The following is a 20,755-nucleotide window of genomic DNA, read 5'->3' as shown; positions in this document are numbered from 1 at the left end:
AATTTGCAACGAAATTGCGTTGCAAATCCAATTAGCAACGAAATCGCGTTGCAAGTTTAAAATATATTTGTGGCTACGATGAATTACGGTTTTCACGCCTTTTGCAATGCAATTGCGTTGCAAGTTTGCAACGAAATTGCATTGCAAACGTTTTGTATATATTGATGCGAATTTCTTTTACAAACACTTCCAAACACAATCTAACAATCACTTCTCCCTCTAAAAATCTTCTAAAATCTTTCTTTATCCCAAATCTTAAAAATTCTTTTAAAATTATATAAATATTTTTTTTTTATTTTTTTATTTTATATTTATAATAATTAATATTATTTTTTTAATTATTTATTCTTATAAATTTTAATTTACAATTCATTAAAAAATCTAAAATGCTACAAATTTTGTATTGTTTTTATATTTATTTAATATTTATATTTATTTATTACTTTTTCATAATTATTTATTTATAATTTTTAAAATTCATAATTTTAACATTTGTTTTTTTAATTTTTATATTATTTTTAGCAACGAAATTGCGTTGCAAAAATAGCAACGAAATTGCGTTGCTAAATTAGCAACAAATATTTTTCCGTTTTGTGTTGCAAATATTAATAACGCTTTGCAACGAAAATATTGCGTTGCAATTAGCAACGAAAATATTTCGTTGTAAAGCGTTGCAATTTGCAACGCTTTGCAACTCTATATTATTTTGCAATGACGAGTTTGCAACAAAAATAATTTCGTTGCAAACTGTAATTTGCAACGAAATTTGACTGGTTTCAACGAAAAAATTGCGTTGCTAAATCTTTGTTTTTTTGTAGTGAGAGAAATACCGTGAATGATAGTTTGAGTATTTAGAAAAAAAAAAACACTTGCATATATGACATGAGTTTCATTTTTCCCCACATCCATGGAAAAATACTTGCATGAGTTTCATTTTATTCTATAAGTATAGAAAAACATTTGTATGAGTTTCTTTTTCCCTTACATATATGGAAAAACACTTGAATGTGTTTCGTTTTTCCCTACGGTGTCTGTTTCACAGTTATCTTAGTATTCCCAGAATTGCCTTGGAGTTTTACGATATGGGATGTGATCTGTGAAACTCTCATCTCTTGAAGTTTAGGGTTTAGTGATAAACCAAGAAGGTTTTACTGACGGTTGCAGGGAAAGTACGAAAGATCGTAGGTCATATACCGTAGACCGCAAATCATCTGCCACAGTTTCTATTATAGACATTTCATCAAACACCTTATTTGTAAAAAAAATGATTATAATACCAGAAAAAAAAAGAAATCGGCCAGAAGAATATTTGAATAAGTGAGATAAACTGTAAAAAACAGATAAAATAGAGAAAATATTGGAGAAAACAAAAGAACAAATATCAAAACGTATCGATTTTTAAAAGATAGATTATCACATAATAATAAAGAAATAACGCTAATGATAGTTTGAATATTTAGAAAAAAAAGTATAGTATGAAAAAATTATTTTTGTGTAAAATATTTTGTAAATTTTATATTTGTTTGGCTACATTTTGACAACTGATCCTATTTTTAATTCCAAAAGTGATAAAAAAACACTTCAAAGTAAAAAAAAACATTTAAATCAACGGTTAGGATTTGATTAAACAATTGTTGCATGTCGACTTATAATTGGCTGTTATTTGCATCACTGGCCCACGGTACAACCACTCTTCTCTAGCCCTCTGTCTAATAAAGCGGATTCGGTTGTGGTGCATTTCAGCTTCGGGTCCGAACCTTGGTCTTGATCCTGCGCTGCTTTCGTTGAAAATTTTGGCAGTGCTTCGATCTCTCTCTCTCTCTCCCTCCCTATCTCTCTCTCTTTCTCTCTCTCCCTTCTCGCTTACCGTTTTCGTTAATTCTTCGATTCGAAAAACCCTAACGCGTTTACCAGATATTGGGGTTGCAGAAGAATCCATTTCGGTTGTGCGAGTCGACTTGACGGAAGTGTAAGCTCATAGCTTATCTTTATCTTTCCGAAAACCCTAATTTTTCTCGGATGTAGTTGGAATAAACGATGCATACCGAATCAGTCGTGTGTGTCGGGTGTGTCTCGGTCGGATTAAGGCTTGGCAGCTTTCCTCCGAGGTCGAATTCTTCGATTTCATCGTGTTTTTGTTAGCCCCGGGGTTTCGATTTGGATGAAATTACACTGCGGCAATTTCGATCTCGTGTGGGTTGTGTAGGTTTCTGCGAAATCCTGAAAATTTCGGCAGCTTTACACTTTCTGTTGCGATAGAAGGTTATAGCTGTGAAATGGGAGTTTTGGTTGTTTGCTTTAAAGAAATTTGGTACATTAACTGCAAACAAGCTCTTGGGTTTACTGGATTTGCTGTGTTTCGAGTTGTTTATAGTTTCATAGGCTTAATTGAGCTCAGGAACTGAGTTTGCAAGTCGCTAGTAATTCTAGAAAGTTAGAAACAGTTGGTCGCCTTCTTCAAATTCCTTGACTTCGGATAGTTTAGATTATTAAGTTAAGCAGGATAGGAAAGAACCTATCAGCCTGAACATAAGGCTCTTCCAACCCGGTTGAGAAATTTGTCAACAGGATGGGTCCGAAGGCGCTGGCGAAAGCTAGGCTATTATATTTCTTGGAAGTTGCTAAGAACTATGTGAAGCTATATATATGTTAGCCATTCCTTTTCTATGCAGTTTTCTAGTCTCTTTGGCTGCTATTCAGGATTTTCATCTTATGACTATATTCTTCCGATGTTTGTAGGACATATTCAACTTGCTTCCTAACCTGAATGTGAACGAGTTGGTTAAAGCTTTTGCAAGTGAGCTTCTGCCTTCAAAATGCTTAAGCATATCTTTTCTTATGATTTCTTTTAAACGGGTTCTCTTCATAATCTTCATTATTCGCAGTGAAAACGAACGACATGATGTTGGTTAACTACCTTTATTCACTCATCTAAAGTGTAATTGCGCTCCACATTTTGATCAATAACAAGGTTAGACGAGTGACTAAACATTATATTTTTTTGTTCTGATTGCAATGTATGAGAAGGTACAAGCCACAACAGCAAATCTATAATATAAACGCTACTCTTCACAAACCTGTTTCTGGTGGGCATACCTTCTCTCGTGGATACTCTTCTAAAGCCTTTTTCCTGATTACTAATCCCCTGAGATATTGGGGGCTTGTATTTTTACAAGTCCAACCCACTATGTGTAAATCTTAACCTCCAAATGCTAGATTTCAGTTGCTGAACAAGGAAAACGAAAAAGCTGAGGACTCGAAACCTGTCGCCATACTCACAACAAATGGGAACTAAACATCGATAGTTTTCAGTTTTCACCTCGGATGCTCTGTTCTGATCTGGGGCTGTCGGGTTTCCAGTCATCTGTGAGTTTCCTCATTGCCCCCCCCCCCTTTTTGCAATTGCTACTGTTGTATTTGGGAAAAGAAAAGGGAAAAACTCGGACAAACAGGCACGACTGGTTTAGTTGTTCACTTCGCCATCCCGTCTCATTGTCTCAATATTTACTGTTTTGTTTCGGTAATTGTTTACTATGATCTTACTGTCTCGAGATTCGGTGTTAGTCTAGGCTAGTCTCAGGTGCAAAGTTTCAGATCAGTTCTTGTTATGAATACATTTGATCTGTTTTGATTTGATCAGTAGCTTAGTGGTGTGGATGAAGAAAAGCATTTTCACTGTTGTTTAAGACCAGAAAGAAGCTACGGAAGACAATCAAACTATTGTGTCTGCATGCATTCATGGTTCTTGTCTCTTTACACAAAACTGTTTTTGTTTGGTATGATGGAATGTCTTTCAGGATAAGTAGAAAAACTTATATAATTAAAAAAATTGCTCATTTTATTCTCATACCCCATGTTTGATATTCCAATCCCAAGAATATTTGATTATTGATAAAATATTTTGTATGAATGGGAAACAATGTGACGGTTTAATTTGTAAATCCCAAGGGTATATGAGTATTGATAAATTATTTAAGCTTTCCATTTGCGGAAATCATGCTGATTTGGTTTGCTTTACATTGAGCGAGTTGTATTACACATCAGCTCGAGCCAGCCGTCTTATTGGAGAGTCTTGCATCTTGACTTGAGTATTCATAATTACTGAATTTTAATTTGTTCATCCTTGATGTCATGTGACAGTCTCCATTTGCAAAACTCATGTCGGTTTTGGTTTGTGAATCGATAGCCTTGGCTTTCCCTGTCTTTGTGGCTGCCTTTCTTTTTCAGTAGAACACTCAATGTATGCTTGTTATGTGTGTTGAACAGGATACAATTTTTGAGTTAACAGAGCATGAGAGCCGGGGTTAGCTCATTATCTATTGGGAAAAAGGTGGCAGAGTACTCTCTTTACGTTCGATCTCTACTTGCAGTGATGGGGGAAGAGAGAGAGAATAATCCTGAATTCTTTGTGTTTCTTTTCTAGGTCTGGTTTTTCTTTCTCCATAATCTGTAGCAGCTGAATCTATGCCTGGAAACGACTTTGGGGAGAGGATCCACAATTTCTTTGGACAGGAGGGCTTACCCCAAGGCCAGCATCAATCCCAGGTTGTGGAGGGAAGCTGGCCCAGTTTTAGTAACGGTCTCTTAGTGGGCAGCCAGAGGCAAAGAGATTCATCTCTAGTTTCCAATTTGAAGAGTTATAATGCACAACAAACTGGTATTCCTTTTCTTGCTGCTTATTTCAGCGTTTCTTTTGGTTTTATTCTCACAAAGCTACAATTTCATAACAAGAAATGTCAACATCAATGCTCTTTTTATTAATTTTGATAAGAAATTTTGGGTACAATTCGTTGGATATTAATTTTAGTTGCTAGATATGCCTTTGTTATTAAATGTAACTTTTCTGCTTGCTCCAGCTGATCCTGAAGAAGGGCAATCTTCAAATGCACAGCATGGTTTGAACTTTACTCAGCAACCAATAAGGTCTGAGTACTCCAGAGGTCATTTGCAAAATCATCAGCAACCCGCAAATGGCTATATGCATGGAAACCAAGTATTACAGGCAATGCAACGCGAAGCAAATTTTTTGGGAATGGATGCAGAATCTGGTGGGCATAGGTTGACATCAAAAGGAATCCCTCCGGACCTTCATAAAATTCAGATGAGGTCAGATATGGAAGAATCTCCAGTTAATTTTGATTTTTTTGGTGGCCAGCAACAAGTGAACAGCCAGTCCCCGGGCATGCTACATTCTTTGTCGAGGCAGCATATGGGTTTCAACGATATGCAATTACTTCAGCAGCAAGTAATGATTAAGCAAATGCATGAGTACCAAATGCAACAACAGCTCCAAAAGCAACAACTGGAAGCCAGGCAGATGAATTCCTTTAATCAGGCTGCTGTCAATGGAAGTCGTTTAGGTGATAATCACTCCCATCCTCTAATTGATGGTATTCCTCTTCGTGATGCGTCGAATAATTCGTGGCAGCATGAAATTATGATGGCAAATACAAACTTGCTGCAACGCAGCATCTCTCCAGTTGTTCAGCATTCATCTGGTGGGCTCATGTTTACCCCTGAGCAAGGACAGATGAACTTTACGGGTTCAGTTCCACAGCAGTTTGAACATTCATTGTACGGTATGCCAGTTACTGGTGCAAGAGGGCTGCAAAACGGTTTTTCTGCCATGCAAATGAATAAGTTAACTCATGAGAATGTTTCAGCTAGCAATAATTCAGCTTTGGCCAGTCAGCATTCTGCATTTTCAAATCAAGGTGATATTCATGAAAGTAACATGGTTCCTAGACCATCAAGCCCAGAGAAACTGTTGTTCTCCCACACATCGATTCAAAGCTCAAACAGTAGACTCAACTTTGAAAATTTACAGCAAGATGATTCCCATGTGAGGAACATTTCGGTGCAGGAGAAGTTTATTGAGAAACAGGAGTCTACTGATCCATCAGAAAAGTCATGTATGAAAATGCCTGAAAACATGACTGCATCGAAGAAAGTGGCAACGTTAGATCCAACAGAAGAAAAGATTCTGTTTGGTTCGGATGACAATCTGTGGGATGCATTTGGAAACAGTACTATAGGAAATAATTTGGCTAGTGGGTCTGACATTGTTGGCTCGTTCCCCTCTCTGCAGAGTGGAAGTTGGAGTGCTCTCATGCAATCTGCTGTAGCAGAAACATCTAGTGGGGACGCAGGAACCCAAAAATGGGGAAGTAAACGGCAATCTGTATGGGCTGATAACAATACTGATGCCCTGGGAAATTCTCAGAATAGCCTAAGTGCTCAGGATTCAGGTTTTAAGGCTTCAATTGCACAAAACGAAAGAGTTCACAGGGATGCCACACAAACAGCCGTTAAATATTTCCAAGATAAAGGAAGCAAATTTCTCAATCATGGCCTGTTGGAGAAGCCAATGGCTGAACCTCGTCAAGTGGTTGGAAATAATTTTTGTTCTTCTAGTTCTGGTTTTAACGTGCAGAATAATTCTTGTCCTACTCGAGAGGATGAGGGAATTGGAGATAAGCTTGGTACTTGGAAGGCTGCTTCTAATTCTAATTTAGCTGGGGCAGTGGGACAAAAGAATTTTTTCACACATAATCTACAAATTCAAAGGGTTTCTTCTGGTTTTGCCAGTGCATGTGTAGGAAATGATCCTAGTACTGTGAGGGATGTCCAGGGAAATATCCAACAGCATCTGAATAACAACTCCATGGAAAAGGCTGTCTCTCAAATGAACTCTAGAGAGAGCAAACAGATTCTTGAGTCGCCTGCAAGTGAGAATGCAGGCAAAACAGCTGCTGAAACTAATGGCAAGGTGAATTCTCCAATGGAAAACTCGGGTGATGGTTTTCGATCTAATATCAAATCACAGGCTTCTGCCAGTGGTTTTAGGGAAAGTGCGCATGTAAATGTACGTGGTTCCTCTTTGTTGCCTGGTGGGGAGCAAATGCAATCCGGTCATGTTGGTCATAGGCCCTTGATGCCTCGCAAATTTCAGTATCATCCAATGGGTAATATTGATGTCAGCGATGAACCTGGTAGAGAAAAAGTTACGCATTTACCACCAATGTTCCAGCAGGTACCTGGAGGAGAACAATGGTATTTTGGACAGTCAAACTCTATTGGTCTGACAGCTGTAAACAGGGGAATGGAAAAGGTGAAGTTTTTATCCTGTCCTATCTCTCTGTTGTGATAGAAATATTTGAAACTCACGGAACATTCTCCTGATTTCATTGGATAGGGCCATGTTTCTCAAGGTGACTTGAATTGCCCCAATGAGGCATCACTCAAAGGCATGTATCAGGATGATTCACCTAGTATATCTAGTTCGGTTGACGGAATTGTTGACAGGGGTAATCAAGTCAAGGGTGCTGCTTCATCAAGGTAGTATTCCTTTATACTCATTGTTCACATATGCATGCTTGTTAAGTTGGTGTGGCTTTGATGTAATTTTATCAATTAGAGTTGCCAAGCTATGCCAACTATTGATATTCTGCAACTCATTCAGTAGAATTGGTCACTAACTGTTACTGGTTTACTGATTATTTCTAATGGTGTTATGACTTGAATACGGTGCATAATTATGCTACTGACTTTTATGAACTGCAGACAGACTATGCTGGAGCTTCTTCATAAGGTGGATCAATCGCAGGATCATGTCATGGGAACAAGTGTTTCTGGGTTGCCTGAAGCTAAGACTTCTGCAGAAACTGGTGGTCAACTTCAGCATAATCAGGCATCTGCTCCTCAGGGTTTCAGTTTACAATTGGCGCCTCCATCTCAACCTGTTACGTCACCTGATAATGCTCCATTTCCTCGAAGCTCTTTGCAGGCTGTTAAATCTTTGAATCCAATTCATAATGCCTCTGAAAAAGGAGGAATGAGTCAATCAAAGTCGGTTCCATGGACATCTAATCAGGCTTTTCTCCACCAAGAGACCCATAAAGGAGCATTTCCTGGTATCCCCGGACAAATCAACTGTTCGTCTGGTTTTCCTTTTTCCAGACCATATCAACAAAACCAGCAAATGTCTGCTGCTACCCGACCATCAGCTGCGAACCAATCAGTCAATTCGCTTTTTAAGATGTCTACATCTCAGGTGAAAGAAAGAGATGGATATGGTGAAATAGCTCAACACAGACAATTGGCACAAATGCCACCCCAGCTCAGTCCTAACACCGACAACAATAACGAAGATTTGGCCAAAGGATATACCATGCAGGAAGCAATGTCAGCTTCTCAGCCTCGAGTTGCATCCAGCTCATCAGAGCAAGGGCTTTCTTCTGCTATGATGTCAGGTTCAATGGTGCAACGTCAGTCTTCTAAGCCTCATCCAGATATTGTAAGATCTCATCTGTTCCCGAACAACAGTCTAGAGGGGAGATTAGCTGGACAAGAGAAGACAAATCAAACAGCTCAAAATGGAGGAGAGGGGCCATCAGCAGGGGGGAACTTGATGAATAAGCTTGAGTTACAGGGTAAAGATATTACTGCAAAACATGCATCTGATGCTGCTTCAATGTTTTCCAAATTGGCGCAGAACAATCTTCAAACACTTGGTCGGTCATTTATGCCGCACAACCTTTCAAAGGAAAAGAACGCGCATTACCTAGAGCATATGGCTGCAAATGGGGAGGATAATTCAACCAATAATAGGGTTGTGAACAGAGGTGAATGTAGTCTTGCAGATCCTAAAAATTTAGCACCTAGAGGGGAGCAACAATCACCTCTGGGATCTGATGGTTTGGTTAGAGATGGACTGGTCCAAAGTAAGGAATCTGTGCATCCGATTGGCCCAACGGTTTCTCAAAGTTTCTCCAATAAGAATCTCGTTGCTTCTGCTGTACTGTTTTGTTTCGGTAATTGTTTACTATGATCTTACTGTCTCGAGATTCGGTGTTAGTCTAGGCTAGTCTCAGGTGCAAAGTTTCAGATCAGTTCTTGTTATGAATACATTTGATCTGTTTTGATTTGATCAGTAGCTTAGTGGTGTGGATGAAGAAAAGCATTTTCACTGTTGTTTAAGACCAGAAAGAAGCTACGGAAGACAATCAAACTATTGTGTCTGCATGCATTCATGGTTCTTGTCTCTTTACACAAAACTGTTTTTGTTTGGTATGATGGAATGTCTTTCAGGATAAGTAGAAAAACTTATATAATTAAAAAAATTGCTCATTTTATTCTCATACCCCATGTTTGATATTCCAATCCCAAGAATATTTGATTATTGATAAAATATTTTGTATGCTTCCAAAAATGGACTGGTCCAGCCCCTGAATGATGCATGCGGATCCACCCCTTTAAGGATGGCAGAACAATCTTCTATCACTGGGAAATTTGCCGATGGTTCACATTCTGGTCAAGCATCAAAGGAATTAGTGGCTGAGGATCCCGGTCAGGTTGAACTTGGAGCAGAAACTCTCTCGTCTGAGTCATTACCACCTCGTGGTGCCACTGAGCAACTTCTGTCTGTTGATAGACCAAAAAAGCGTAAAACTGCCATGTCAGGATTTGTGTCGTGGAGTAAAGAGGTCATGCTAGTTTCCCAGAGGCTTCAGACTCTCAGGTGCTTTAGCATAAGCGTCCTTATTCGATAGATAGTCACTGAGTTGCTATTATTATCCGATACTCACTAATAACATCACCATTTTCTTTGCAGCGAGAGTGAGGTCGATTGGGCAAGAGCTACTAATAGACTTCCTGAAAAGGTAGAGGTTGCATTTTTAATGTTTGTTGCTTTCCCATAGTTATAGTCTTTTTATCTGACGCAATTGAATGTTTTGACGGCTTCTGTTCTTACAGTTGGAAGCTGAAAGCGAGTTACTTGAAGACGTACCACCAGTCCTCAGATCAAAAAGAAGGCTTATGTTTACTACTCAGCTCGTCCAGCAACTTTTCCGTCCCCCTCCCGCAAGGTTAATAACGTCTTTAAATGCAAACTCAAATTACGATACAGTTGTATACACTGCTATGAGAGCAGCACTAGGAGACGCTTGCAGCTCCATTTCTACTGCCAGAAGCGAGAGATTTGGACCACCCAATGATGAAAACCCGTAAAGATCCTACCATCCTTGTGTCTCTCTAAAATTGTTTTATGCCCGCTGTTACAATCGAGGTCTCTTCCCATATTTACAAGAACAAATCCGCCATTTGTATAGGTTGAAAACAGCAGAGAAAATCAGTGATCAATACATATCAAAAGCTGCAGAAGAATTCAATGGCAGAACTCAAAGACTAGAGAGCGAGTTCTCGAGGTAAATCCTATCTCTCCTCCATGGCTGCTCGCTTATTGGATCCGATTCCGATCTTTAAACAAGCACTCGCTATTCTTTTCCGGGTTTGTCTCAAGAACTAGAACATGTGGTTGGTTTTTCAGGGTAGAAAAGGGAACTACTTTTCCAGATTTGAGAGTGGAAGTCCAGGAACTAGAGAAGTTTTCAGTGATCAATCGTTTCGCAAAGTTCCACGCAAGGGGACCGCTCGATGGAACCGAGACCTCGTCGTCTACCGATCGGACATTGAGCTCTGTTAGGTTATACCCACAGAGATATGTTACGGTCGCTCCCATGCCTCGGAATGTTCCAGACAGTGTTCAATGCCTCTCTCTTTGATTACTTTGATGAATCCATTATTCACTTTTTTTGGGGCCAAATCTGTTAAAATTCATCGCTTCTGAGGGTCAGGTCTCTAGCATCATTGTTCACTTCATTCAGAACATTGTAAGCCAATCCATTTGTATACTTGGTAAAGAGAGGAGAAAAAAAACCATGCTCATTAGAGAGGAACCATTTATGCACTGTAATTTTTCCGGAATTGGGCACATATTTATATATAAGATTGCAATTTCGTTTTCCTATTTGGGAAAAAAAATTATAAAGTTCTTTACACAACTGAAAATTGCCAAGATAAAGTCTTCTAATTAAATTAATTACCAATTCTGAAATAATGAAAAAAATGATGATACTAGTAGTACATTAGGGGTACATTAGTCTTGATCGGAAGTTTAAGGTAATGTTTACTATAATAAAAGAGGTAAGAGGTTAAATTGTAATTTATGTGAAACTAGGGGGCTTTCCCACTGTTACAGCTCGCGATTTTTATTTATTCCCAAACACAGTTACACAGCAGATTCGGTTTCCGTCGGCGATCGGAGAAGGAGAGAGAAGATGTCTCACACTCACGGCAGCGCTTCATCGGCGAACGATCCGCGACAACCGTCGGCGGCGAAGCCGTACTCCCCGGCGCCAGTTTCACCGCAGGATCTTCCCGTTGACTACTCCGGTTTCATCGCAGTTATCCTCGGCGTCTCCGGCGTCATGTTCCGGGTAAAGGACATAATCATTGATCCCTGTCTTGCTAGTTGCTTGACCAACTGTATCTGGAAGATCTTGATCTTGATTAGTTAATGTGAGAGAGGATCTGAAGTTGCTGCGATAGATTTGCTGATTTCGATTTGTTGGGTGTTTGTGATTCATTCGGAGGGACAAATTTGCTGATTTTGAATCTTTGGATGTTTATAGTTCAAGCAGTGAACTTTGAATTCTGCGATTCATTAGTTGATTCAACTACGATATGAAGTTTTTCTCTATTGATTTTGGATGCTTCTGAATTTCACCAGAAGATTCAAAATTTTTCTATTCGTTATGTTTGATTTTGGCAATCGATGATATGCATATGTTGGATTGATTCCCTCACTCCAAGAATGAGCTTTCTCACTGTTCCTCAAAAACTAAGGTTTTGCAGCAAGAAAGTTGATGATATCGTATTATATGCCACCTAGATCGGTTTGCTCTTGTTAAAGTTTCAAGCTTGAGATTTCTTTGCTAAAGTATATGCTTACCGACAAAGACTGAACCTTTGTGATGTGTAAATAGATTGATGATTTTACTCGTTCACTGTAACATTTGAATCCCTAAATCTAAAGGGTGGTATTTGAAAAAAGATGTGATTTTTTTATGTCCTCATTTTATGTTGTTTTTGTTGTTTAACAGTACAAGCTTTGCTCATGGCTTGCAATTATATTCTGCGCACAATCTCTGTCCAACATGAGGAACCTGGAGAACGATCTGAAGCAGATCTCTATGGCTATGATGTATATATCCCATCCCATGTCATTCTTTCTAAGATGCTTTTCTTTTCCTTTTCTCATGAATATAGTTTACTAGCTTCATGATAGTTTGTGTTTTATGTGTGAATAACCTCCTTGATCCCAATTCCCTGTGTATAGTCATTCTCTGAATCGGTGGTAATAGCATAGTACCTAGTGTTATGTAGTATATCGTATGTCACCCAAAGAAAGCTTCCGGATCCATTAGTAAAAGAACTAGTGCAATTGGAAATCAAATTGGCCAGTGGAAATCATGCACTTGAATGGGACTAATAGGAACGACTAATAAGCCGAGGAAAATAAATTTGACGTGAGTTATGGTTCTTTTGGTCTGCTCTTTAGATGTCAAAGTTCAGTGATTTTCAAGATTATATATATATTTGTCGGCACATATGATGTGACACCTGATATTAGCGGGATGTGATGGAGTCATAAGTGATTGTGCTCGATTCGCCTTATCTTGGCCTTGGTCGACACCAGATGATGTTTGTTGCTATCCATTGTTGGCAATACTTGTGGTTAATGCTTGATATTTCAAGCATGCTATACATTTGAGCAGTTGCTATAATTTGGATGCTTGTCTTAACCCCTTTTCATGTATTGTTGAAACAGGTTTGCTATAATGGGATTGGTCACAAACTACTTGGGACCTGCTAGACCCGCCACAAAAAAATGATACGTCTCCGATCCGATCATGAAGATACCTTGCTTTGATTTGTTTAGGAACCTTCAGGCACGCTAGTTACCGTTTTCGCGTTAATGTTGTGTTTTACGTTGGTGAAATTTCTCGGGTTTTTTTGCCTCTAGAAACTAATAGCTGTGACCTTGAAGCCTGAAAGCTCATATCATATTTTGGTGTTTATTGTGGTAAAATAAAACCAGCGGTTATGGATTAAAAACTTAAGCTTTATTCAGTTGGATCTTTCCTGATTTCCATGCAGTCTTTACCAAACAGATAGTCTGGCATGAGAGAGTGTATTCAGGGCTCTCTATGACATGAAATGAAAGCAGCTGCAGAGATTTTTACCTATTGTTGGCTCTTGGAAACGATAAGAGAGACACTCTCTCATTGGTTAAAGTGTATATCATCGTTTTGGTATCTTGGATAGGAAATCATACAAATCTCGCCCGAGATTAAAAAAGAGTTTTTTTATATGTATTTTCGATTTTTATTGATTTAAATCTAATCTGAGGACTCGCAGTGTGTCATTCGATTTGGGATCTGGCCAGTGGCCACATTTGGAACGGAAAGATGAGAAGCAGGCCTGGCCCGACCCAACCCAAAACAAGAAGGGTACTTCCGTAATTTCAAATAGCCCGTTCAAAAACCCTAATTGTGCCTCGTCTCTTAATTCCCTCTGCTCGCCGACGCCGCAGCACAAGGAGAAGCACGAGAGGAAGAATAAGGGGCGGTGAAACTATGGCGACGGGAAAAACAGTGAAGGATGTCTCCCCGCACGAGTTCGTCAAGGCCTACGCCGCGCACCTCAAGCGCTCTGGCAAGGTAATAGGCCCTACGACTGACGAATCTGTTCTTCTACGCGTACATTTACTGAAAGCCTTCGAGGAACCTGTTTGTATATGTCCATCGGATTTGTTTGCGCGATTCGTTGCAGTTTCGGGTTAAGAATTTGTTTCGTTATATGGATATGATCTCGTTTAGATTGTTGTCAAGTGTGGTTTGGATTTGAATTGGCTGTACTCTCTATGAAGATTCGTATCGGACGCTGTGCGGAACCGTCGCAGCATGAATAAATTCGTATGTGGAAATACATCACGATGATGTTGGTAGATATAGATACGGGTTGAGATGACAATCTGAGCTTAGCCTATTTCGTTCAGCGGTTTTGATCCAATAAAGTCATCAAATTTTACGTGACTTAGTCGGAGGCGAATTCTACGTTTCGTTGTCTTTTGTGAGAATATACATGATTTTGACTGTCATTGTGCTTTCATGATATCTCACCCATTTTTTTGTGCAGTGCTGAAACTAGGTCAGGTTTCTCTGGTTGCCATGCTTTGTTATTCATGTTCCTTAAATCTCGGTTGTTGCTATGGTGTAGATTGAGCTGCCTCCATGGACAGACATTGTCAAGACCGGGACCTTGAAGGAGCTTGCTCCATATGATCCTGACTGGTACTACATCAGAGCCGGTATGTATTACTCATGATTCCCCAGGTTTCATTGCATCTCTTGCCTTGCTTGAATAAGTTGTGTTAAAGTGACTATGAGGCTTGAGCCCGTTTTTTCTGAGATGAATCCCATGTCTCAGCTTCCATGGCAAGAAAAATCTACCTGAGGGGAGGTCTTGGAGTCGGTGCCTTCCGTAGGATCTATGGAGGAAGCAAGAGGAACGGAAGCCGCCCACCCCACTTTGGCAAGAGCAGTGGTGCTATTGCCCGTCACATTCTTCAGCAATTGCAGACAATGCAGATTGTAGACCTTGACGCTAAGGGGTGAGTTTCTCTTCTCTGTTAACCTTGTCGATTCATTTTACCATTGGTTCATGTGATGTATCGTGTTGATGTTTCCCCATTGATTCTGACTCTTACCAGCGGGAGGAGAATCACTTCAAATGGGCAGAGGGATCTCGACCAAGTCGCTGGAAGGATCACGGTTGCTCTCTAAGTGAGTCACAACTGAAAAGTTCAATGTTTTTTGAATCGTGAAGATAGTTTTGGAATTGAGTTTTATTTGAACCCCTCAAGTAGTAGGTTTCAATTGATTTCATCTGTTTAAAACGATTTCTCATTTGCCCATCGTCTCCGTCGACTTGACTATAAATTATGCTGGACTGCAATTCTGATTTTTATTCTAAGTCAATACATCTTTTTCCAATGTCGCTTATGGAATGGAATTTCAGTGAAATGGTTGGGATTGGGAAGTGGGTAAGCGACAAAACCAATTTGGTTCGCAGAATTGTGTATTGAATTGAATGTTTATTATTCTTGTAGTTGCTAGTTTATTAGTTTCCGTAGATGCGTTGTATGACGTTCTACTCCCTGTGATTAAATGAAAACACTATAATTAGGTTTGGTAACTCGGCCTCACATTCATGCCAGCGTTTGTTGCTGAATTTATGATTTGGTTGTGCTTTGGCCGGCATATACATACACACACATATTATATATATATATATATGTGTGTGAGAGAGTGTGTTTAGAAACTAGTTATTTATGAGTCATGAGTTTGATTTTTTTTTTAATTCTAAAAAGAATTTAGTCAATCTATTATTTACTCGGTTTATTTAACAATAATAATAATAAGAGATGTTGCTTGCTTGCGTAGCTGCCTGCATTCCTTGCGAGTGGTTTTTGCTTTACCTTTGGACAAAACCCTCCGACGGGAGGCAGAGTCAGTCACATGCACTTTGGAGTGTTTTTTAGCAACCGTATAGTAGACCAGAGGCTAAGTTTGCTTATCAAGCAAGTTATGTCGGTTTTAGAAAAAAAATTCAAATTCAGTACGAAGATTTTAAAAGTTCGTGATAAATCTGCATTAATCTAAACTGGTAACTTGATATTAAACCGGTCGGCAGGCAAATTATTTATACAATGTTTTAAAAAAAATACACTTATGGTAGAATGTTATCTCAATTATAAGATGGTCCTTTTTAGGGGTGGGGTTTTGATGTGGTTCCCGAAAAATGTTTTGTTCTTGAATCAAACTATACAAAATTTTTCAAACGGTAATTTTTTTTTCTTCATAAAATTGGATTTTTCGGAATCCAACCACATTTTAAAAAAACTTGAAAAAACGATTTTATTTTTTTTTTAAAAAAAAATCAGAACCAAATTGAAACCAAATCAAATATAATATAATAATGGACTGATATATATTTTTGTAAAAGTGAAAAATCCGAATTAAATCATTATCGAACTAAATACCCGCCCATCACTAGTCATTTTTGCGTGCTCTTGTTATCCCTAGATCATTCACACCTTTTTGTAACAAAATGTAAAAGATATCGTAAAAAGGGTTATGCAAACTTAAATAAACGTTGACTCCCGACTATGCTGTTAATACTGAGTTCATGCGTGTACAAAGCTGCGGATCTATAAAAAAAAATCCTTGCACTGGAACCATTATACATAGTTATATAGATATAAAAAAAATTCTAACAAGAATATTGCACGGAGCCGGTGTTTACTGTTCGAGATGTTGTCCGACCCTCGAGATCGGCCGGTGTCCGGCCCGAAGTATTGTGGTGATGGGTTTCCCACCGTTACAAAAAAAAAATTATAACAAGAAAAATGTACCTCAATATTCGAACTCCTAACCATAAAATTACTACATCCTTTCGTTCATAAGGGCATTTACACATTTATATACATCTATTTATTTTAGGGAAAATGTAAAAAAAACATAAAACAAGAAAAGTCGAAGCTATTTGTTTTGGAACAAGAAGACAGAAGAAGAGAAACTGTATGTCAGAAAATATGGCAACGGAAGTGGGTCTCTTGCCATTTGCCCACAAAAATATTACGAATGCGGAGGCCATTGGATTTGACCAAATTCAACCCCCTTTTCGCCCTCTTCGCCCTTTTTATTTTACCATAAATACATACGTGAATCATACCTTATTATATCCATATAATATTAGGTCGGTCCACACGATAAACCTAATATGTAATTCACTGTGTAAAAGACGTTTGTATTAAGAAAGGATTGACTTTTCTATATTATTCAACTAAATTTAGCATTCTATTTAGAAACAAATTGTTTAAATATTTTTATTTTTATATCGTCAATGAAAACCCCAAGAGATTATTTTGCAAAACCTTGCGAGTTTTTATAAAAAATTGTTCCCTTTTTATTGCATTTGGGGAGCAGATGCCACATCTCTGAAAACGTGTTGAACGCTCCATCTTCAGCTTTTTCTCCCTCCTCTGGTTTTTCCAGATCTGAAGTTGCTTTGATCAGTAAAAGCTCGATTTAATTTTAATTATATATATTAAATACAACTAATTGAACTAATCAATAATTAACTATCCCGTAATGCGGTGATTAACACGTGACGAGGGGGGCAAGTAGGCATGTCTTATGTCTTATTTAAGGATGTCTCCTCTGGTTTCTGGTTTCCACCAAACCCTTCAGAACCTCTCTTCTGCTTCGAGGCGATAGAAAAGGTACCGTCACCCATCTCCCTTCATTCTTGTGGTTTTTAATGCATGGAAGATACGATGTGTGTGTGTGTGTATATATGTAGGATTCTTGGCTACATTTATAGATTCCAGATTTCATATTCTTCATCTTGATTACGTTTTCTCTGATAAAAAAACCCTAACTTTCAGACTAAGAAACCATCTTTTATCCTCTTCCCCCCCCCCCAAATTCTCGACGAAATTAATGTGGGATTTGGTCCTTCTCGCTCCGTTTTCCTGTCCTCAAGACCCGATATGGGAATTTCGGGTCCGGATTCGACATACTCGGGGTTCTATATCCGGGCCCGTAGTCTATATGAGTCCCTAACGTGTTTCCCAAGAAACCCATATGGATATTTACCATTTCTTTGGTACCCCTTCAAACATTCGATTGATCTGCAGACTTTCAGAGACCATTTATCGTTTTCTGTTACAAAAAAAAAAAACCCTAACTAAGCACCAAATGAACAACATGTTGGAACATAAACTTGTTCCTTGCATTTTGTGCTCTGGGAAAATGTGTTCAAAGACTTAGAATTATGTGTTCAAATATATTAAATATTTAGACTATATTTATTAGTAGTTCTAATTTAAGGTGTAGTATATATATGGTGTATGTATATATTTATTCAATGGCATTTCTCGTCCTCTCCATTTCTTCACAGTTATCAAGCTCTGTCAAGAAGGAGAAGAAAGAAACGATGGTGATGAAGATATGCTGCATCGGGGCTGGATATGTCGGAGGTCCGACAATGGCGGTGATAGCGCTCAAGTGCAGTGACGTGCAAGTCACCGTCGTCGACATCTCGGCCGGTAGGATCGCCGCCTGGAACAGTGACTCGCTCCCTATATACGAGCCCGGGCTGGACGAGGTCGTGAAGCAGTGCAGAGGGAAGAACCTCTTCTTCAGCACCGACGTGGAGGGACACGTGGCGGCTGCGGACATCGTCTTCGTCTCCGTCAATACCCCGACGAAGACTCGAGGCCTCGGTGCCGGAAAAGCCGCCGATCTCTCCTACTGGGAGAGCGCCGCCAGGATGATCGCCGACGTCTCCACCTCCGGTGAGACCATATATACGCAGACAAAAAAAATCATTTTATTATTATTATTATTATTGCTTAGTGGAGAAAGAAACTTTGCAAATGGTTCACATTTTGGGATGAACCCAACGTAAAAAAAAATTGATTTTAAAAAGGTGGCGTAATTTATAGTATATTAAAAATAGATGTTTTATTTTTGTTTTTTTTTTTTATTTTCATTTATTTTTTTGATGAAATATTTTCATTTATTTTGATTTGGATATACCAAGAGATTCACACTTTCGGATGAACCCAACAAAAAAAACATTTTTAGGGTAAATTAATTCAAAAAAAAGGTGGTATAATTTCTAGTATTAGGAAAATATAGGTGAAATATTTTCATTTTTTTTTGTTTTTTTTTTCATTGGTTTCATAACATAAAATAATCTTTAATTAAACTCATGACGGCAGACAAGATCGTGGTGGAAAAGTCAACGGTGCCGGTTAAGACAGCGGAAGCAATAGAGAGGATCTTGACGCACAACAGCAAAGGCAAGAACTTTCAGATCCTTTCGAACCCAGAGTTCCTCGCCGAAGGCACCGCCATTCAAGATCTTCTAAATCCCGACAGGGTTCTCATCGGCGGCAGAGAATCTCCGGCCGGCCAGAGGGCCATCCAGTCTCTTAAAAGCGTTTACGCCAATTGGGTACCCGAAGAAAACATCATCACGGCGAATCTCTGGTCTGCCGAGCTCTCAAAGCTAGCCGCGAACGCGTTCTTGGCCCAGAGGATCTCGTCCGTTAACGCCATGTCTGCTCTCTGCGAAGCCACAGGAGCTGACGTGTCTCAGGTCTCGTTTTCTGTCGGGAAAGACAGCAGGATCGGGCCCAAGTTCTTGAACTCGAGCGTCGGGTTCGGTGGATCTTGTTTCCAGAAGGACATCCTCAACTTGGTTTACATCTGCGAGTGCAACGGATTGGCTCAGGTCGCGGATTACTGGAAACAGGTGATCAAGATCAACGATTACCAGAAAAACCGTTTCGTAAACCGGATCGTTTCCTCCATGTTCAACACGGTTTCCGGGAAGAAGGTTGCGGTTCTTGGCTTCGCGTTCAAGAAAGACACCGGCGACACTCGCGAGAGCCCCGCCATCAGCGTGTGCAGAGGCTTGCTGGGCGACAAGGCGAGTCTGACGGTGTATGATCCTCAGGTCTCGGAGGAACAAGTCATGAATGATCTGAAGGCGGAGGTGATCGATTGGGACCGTCCGATCAAATCTCAGAGGCCACGTGGAATGAGCCCAGATGATCTGAAGCAAGTGAGAGTGGTTTCAGATGCCTATGAAGCTGCAAAAGATGCTCATGGGGTCTGTGTGCTGACAGAGTGGGACGAGTTCAAGTCTCTTGATTTCGAGAAAATCTACGCCAATATGCAGAAACCGGCGTTTGTGTTCGATGGGAGAAACGTGATGGACGTGGAGAAACTGAGGAAAATAGGGTTTATTGTGTATGCGATAGGGAAGCCATTGGATCCGTGGCTGAAGGACCTGCCGGCGGGTGGTTGAGAAAGGGGCTACCCACGTAGGTTACTTGGGGAAGAAGTTTCGTTTCTTTTTTATTTGATACAAAATTATACTGTCTCTCATTATTGTTTGCTGTTTTTTCAGAGGGTAAGAATAAAGAGATGATATCATCTCTGTAATAAAACAGTGTAAAACCCAATAATCAATGTAACAAAAAAAAAAAAAGATTAAAACCCCCATGAAGTTGTAACATTTCAAAAGAAATATAAGTTTATTATTTGATTTACATTGCATTTATATATATATGGTACTTCGTCTATGTGTATTTGGGGAGAGAAAAAAAGTTTTTGGCCCCTACCATTTTAGATTTTGATGAAAATGACCCCACAGGTTTTGATTGTACTAAATTTTTAGTTGCATGGGATACCCTTCCGTTCCGTGTAGACAATTTTGTACGTCAATACTTTATTTTATACGTATGGCTACCCACGTAGGTTACTTGGGGAAGAAGTTTCGTTTCTTTTTTATTTGATACAAAATTATACTGTCTCTCATTATTGTTTGCTGTTTTTTCAGAGGGTAAGAATAAAGAGATGATATCATCTCTGTAATAAAACAGTGTAAAACCCAATAATCAATGTAACAAAAAAAAAAAAAGATTAAAACCCCCATGAAGTTGTAACATTTCAAAAGAAATATAAGTTTATTATTTGATTTACATTGCATTTATATATATATGGTACTTCGTCTATGTGTATTTGGGGAGAGAAAAAAAGTTTTTGGCCCCTACCATTTTAGATTTTGATGAAAATGACCCCACAGGTTTTGATTGTACTAAATTTTTAGTTGCATGGGATACCCTTCCGTTCCGTGTAGACAATTTTGTACGTCAATACTTTATTTTATACGTATGTGTATATATATCTCTATACATATTTCAATAATAGATATATACGACAGTTGTTAAATAAAAAATCTCCGAGTTTTTCCATTTTCTTTGCCCGTA

At 39.0% G+C, this 20,755-nt stretch overlaps 4 protein-coding genes across 5 annotated transcripts; all 4 read left to right on the top strand.

Annotated features, from left to right (window-relative positions):
- Positions 1-1,757: 1,757 nt before the first annotated feature.
- Positions 1,758-10,808, top strand: LOC104818516. The gene is made up of 14 exons (XM_010548130.1): positions 1,758-1,969; positions 2,740-2,797; positions 2,886-2,971; positions 3,217-3,366; positions 4,267-4,330; positions 4,424-4,657; positions 4,857-7,111; positions 7,196-7,338; positions 7,564-8,797; positions 9,198-9,520; positions 9,614-9,662; positions 9,757-10,007; positions 10,113-10,208; positions 10,331-10,808. The coding sequence occupies exons 6-14, from the start codon at positions 4,465-4,467 to the stop codon at positions 10,563-10,565; spliced, it is 4,779 nt and encodes a 1,592-aa protein (XP_010546432.1). The 5' UTR covers positions 1,758-1,969; positions 2,740-2,797; positions 2,886-2,971; positions 3,217-3,366; positions 4,267-4,330; positions 4,424-4,464; the 3' UTR covers positions 10,566-10,808.
- Positions 10,809-11,066: 258 nt separating this feature from the next.
- On the top strand, positions 11,067-12,995 carry LOC104818341 (protein Asterix). Its single transcript, XM_010547895.2, has 3 exons — positions 11,067-11,279; positions 11,946-12,046; positions 12,674-12,995. Exons 1-3 carry the CDS (start codon positions 11,121-11,123, stop codon positions 12,735-12,737), a joined length of 324 nt encoding a protein of 107 aa, XP_010546197.1. The 5' UTR covers positions 11,067-11,120; the 3' UTR covers positions 12,738-12,995.
- Positions 12,996-13,404: 409 nt separating this feature from the next.
- LOC104818339 (40S ribosomal protein S19-3) lies at positions 13,405-14,904 on the top strand. Its single transcript, XM_010547894.1, has 4 exons — positions 13,405-13,565; positions 14,125-14,215; positions 14,335-14,518; positions 14,618-14,904. Exons 1-4 carry the CDS (start codon positions 13,482-13,484, stop codon positions 14,688-14,690), a joined length of 432 nt encoding a protein of 143 aa, XP_010546196.1. The 5' UTR covers positions 13,405-13,481; the 3' UTR covers positions 14,691-14,904.
- Positions 14,905-17,145: 2,241 nt separating this feature from the next.
- LOC104818338 (UDP-glucose 6-dehydrogenase 1-like) lies at positions 17,146-20,413 on the top strand. 2 transcript variants are annotated; one of them, XM_010547893.1, is made up of 4 exons: positions 17,146-17,191; positions 17,872-18,268; positions 18,698-19,811; positions 20,244-20,413. In XM_010547893.1, the coding sequence occupies exons 2-3, from the start codon at positions 17,908-17,910 to the stop codon at positions 19,789-19,791; spliced, it is 1,455 nt and encodes a 484-aa protein (XP_010546195.1). In that variant the 5' UTR covers positions 17,146-17,191; positions 17,872-17,907; the 3' UTR covers positions 19,792-19,811; positions 20,244-20,413. The 2 variants fall into 2 exon arrangements, with proteins under 2 accessions (XP_010546195.1, XP_010546194.1); XM_010547892.1 differs by lacking the exon at positions 20,244-20,413 and having other exon boundaries at positions 18,698-19,981.
- Positions 20,414-20,755: the final 342 nt, after the last annotated feature.

This window comes from Tarenaya hassleriana, unplaced genomic scaffold (assembly GCF_000463585.1).
Source record: "Tarenaya hassleriana unplaced genomic scaffold, ASM46358v1 Cleome29, whole genome shotgun sequence".
In the NCBI taxonomy this organism is placed as follows: domain Eukaryota; kingdom Viridiplantae; phylum Streptophyta; class Magnoliopsida; order Brassicales; family Cleomaceae; genus Tarenaya; species Tarenaya hassleriana.
This window is presented reverse-complemented; position numbering and strand designations above follow the sequence as displayed.

What these genes read in the sequence shown, in the direction of transcription:
- LOC104818516 (XM_010548130.1), top strand. Translation starts at nt 4,465, where the DNA reads ATGCCTGGAAACGACTTTGGGGAGAGGATCCACAATTTCTTTGGACAG. An exon ending in TTATAATGCACAACAAACTG is followed by an intron (nt 4,658 to 4,856) that starts GTATTCCTTTTC and finishes TGCTTGCTCCAG; the next exon opens with CTGATCCTGAAGAAGGGCAA. An exon ending in AGAATCTCGTTGCTTCTGCT is followed by an intron (nt 8,798 to 9,197) that starts GTACTGTTTTGT and finishes TAAAATATTTTG; the next exon opens with TATGCTTCCAAAAATGGACT.
- LOC104818341 (XM_010547895.2), top strand. Translation starts at nt 11,121, where the DNA reads ATGTCTCACACTCACGGCAGCGCTTCATCGGCGAACGATCCGCGACAA. An exon ending in TCTCCGGCGTCATGTTCCGG is followed by an intron (nt 11,280 to 11,945) that starts GTAAAGGACATA and finishes GTTGTTTAACAG; the next exon opens with TACAAGCTTTGCTCATGGCT. An exon ending in CAGATCTCTATGGCTATGAT is followed by an intron (nt 12,047 to 12,673) that starts GTATATATCCCA and finishes TTGTTGAAACAG; the next exon opens with GTTTGCTATAATGGGATTGG.
- LOC104818339 (XM_010547894.1), top strand. Translation starts at nt 13,482, where the DNA reads ATGGCGACGGGAAAAACAGTGAAGGATGTCTCCCCGCACGAGTTCGTC. An exon ending in ACCTCAAGCGCTCTGGCAAG is followed by an intron (nt 13,566 to 14,124) that starts GTAATAGGCCCT and finishes GCTATGGTGTAG; the next exon opens with ATTGAGCTGCCTCCATGGAC. An exon ending in GTAGACCTTGACGCTAAGGG is followed by an intron (nt 14,519 to 14,617) that starts GTGAGTTTCTCT and finishes GACTCTTACCAG; the next exon opens with CGGGAGGAGAATCACTTCAA.
- LOC104818338 (XM_010547893.1), top strand. Translation starts at nt 17,908, where the DNA reads ATGGTGATGAAGATATGCTGCATCGGGGCTGGATATGTCGGAGGTCCG. An exon ending in CGCCGACGTCTCCACCTCCG is followed by an intron (nt 18,269 to 18,697) that starts GTGAGACCATAT and finishes TCATGACGGCAG; the next exon opens with ACAAGATCGTGGTGGAAAAG.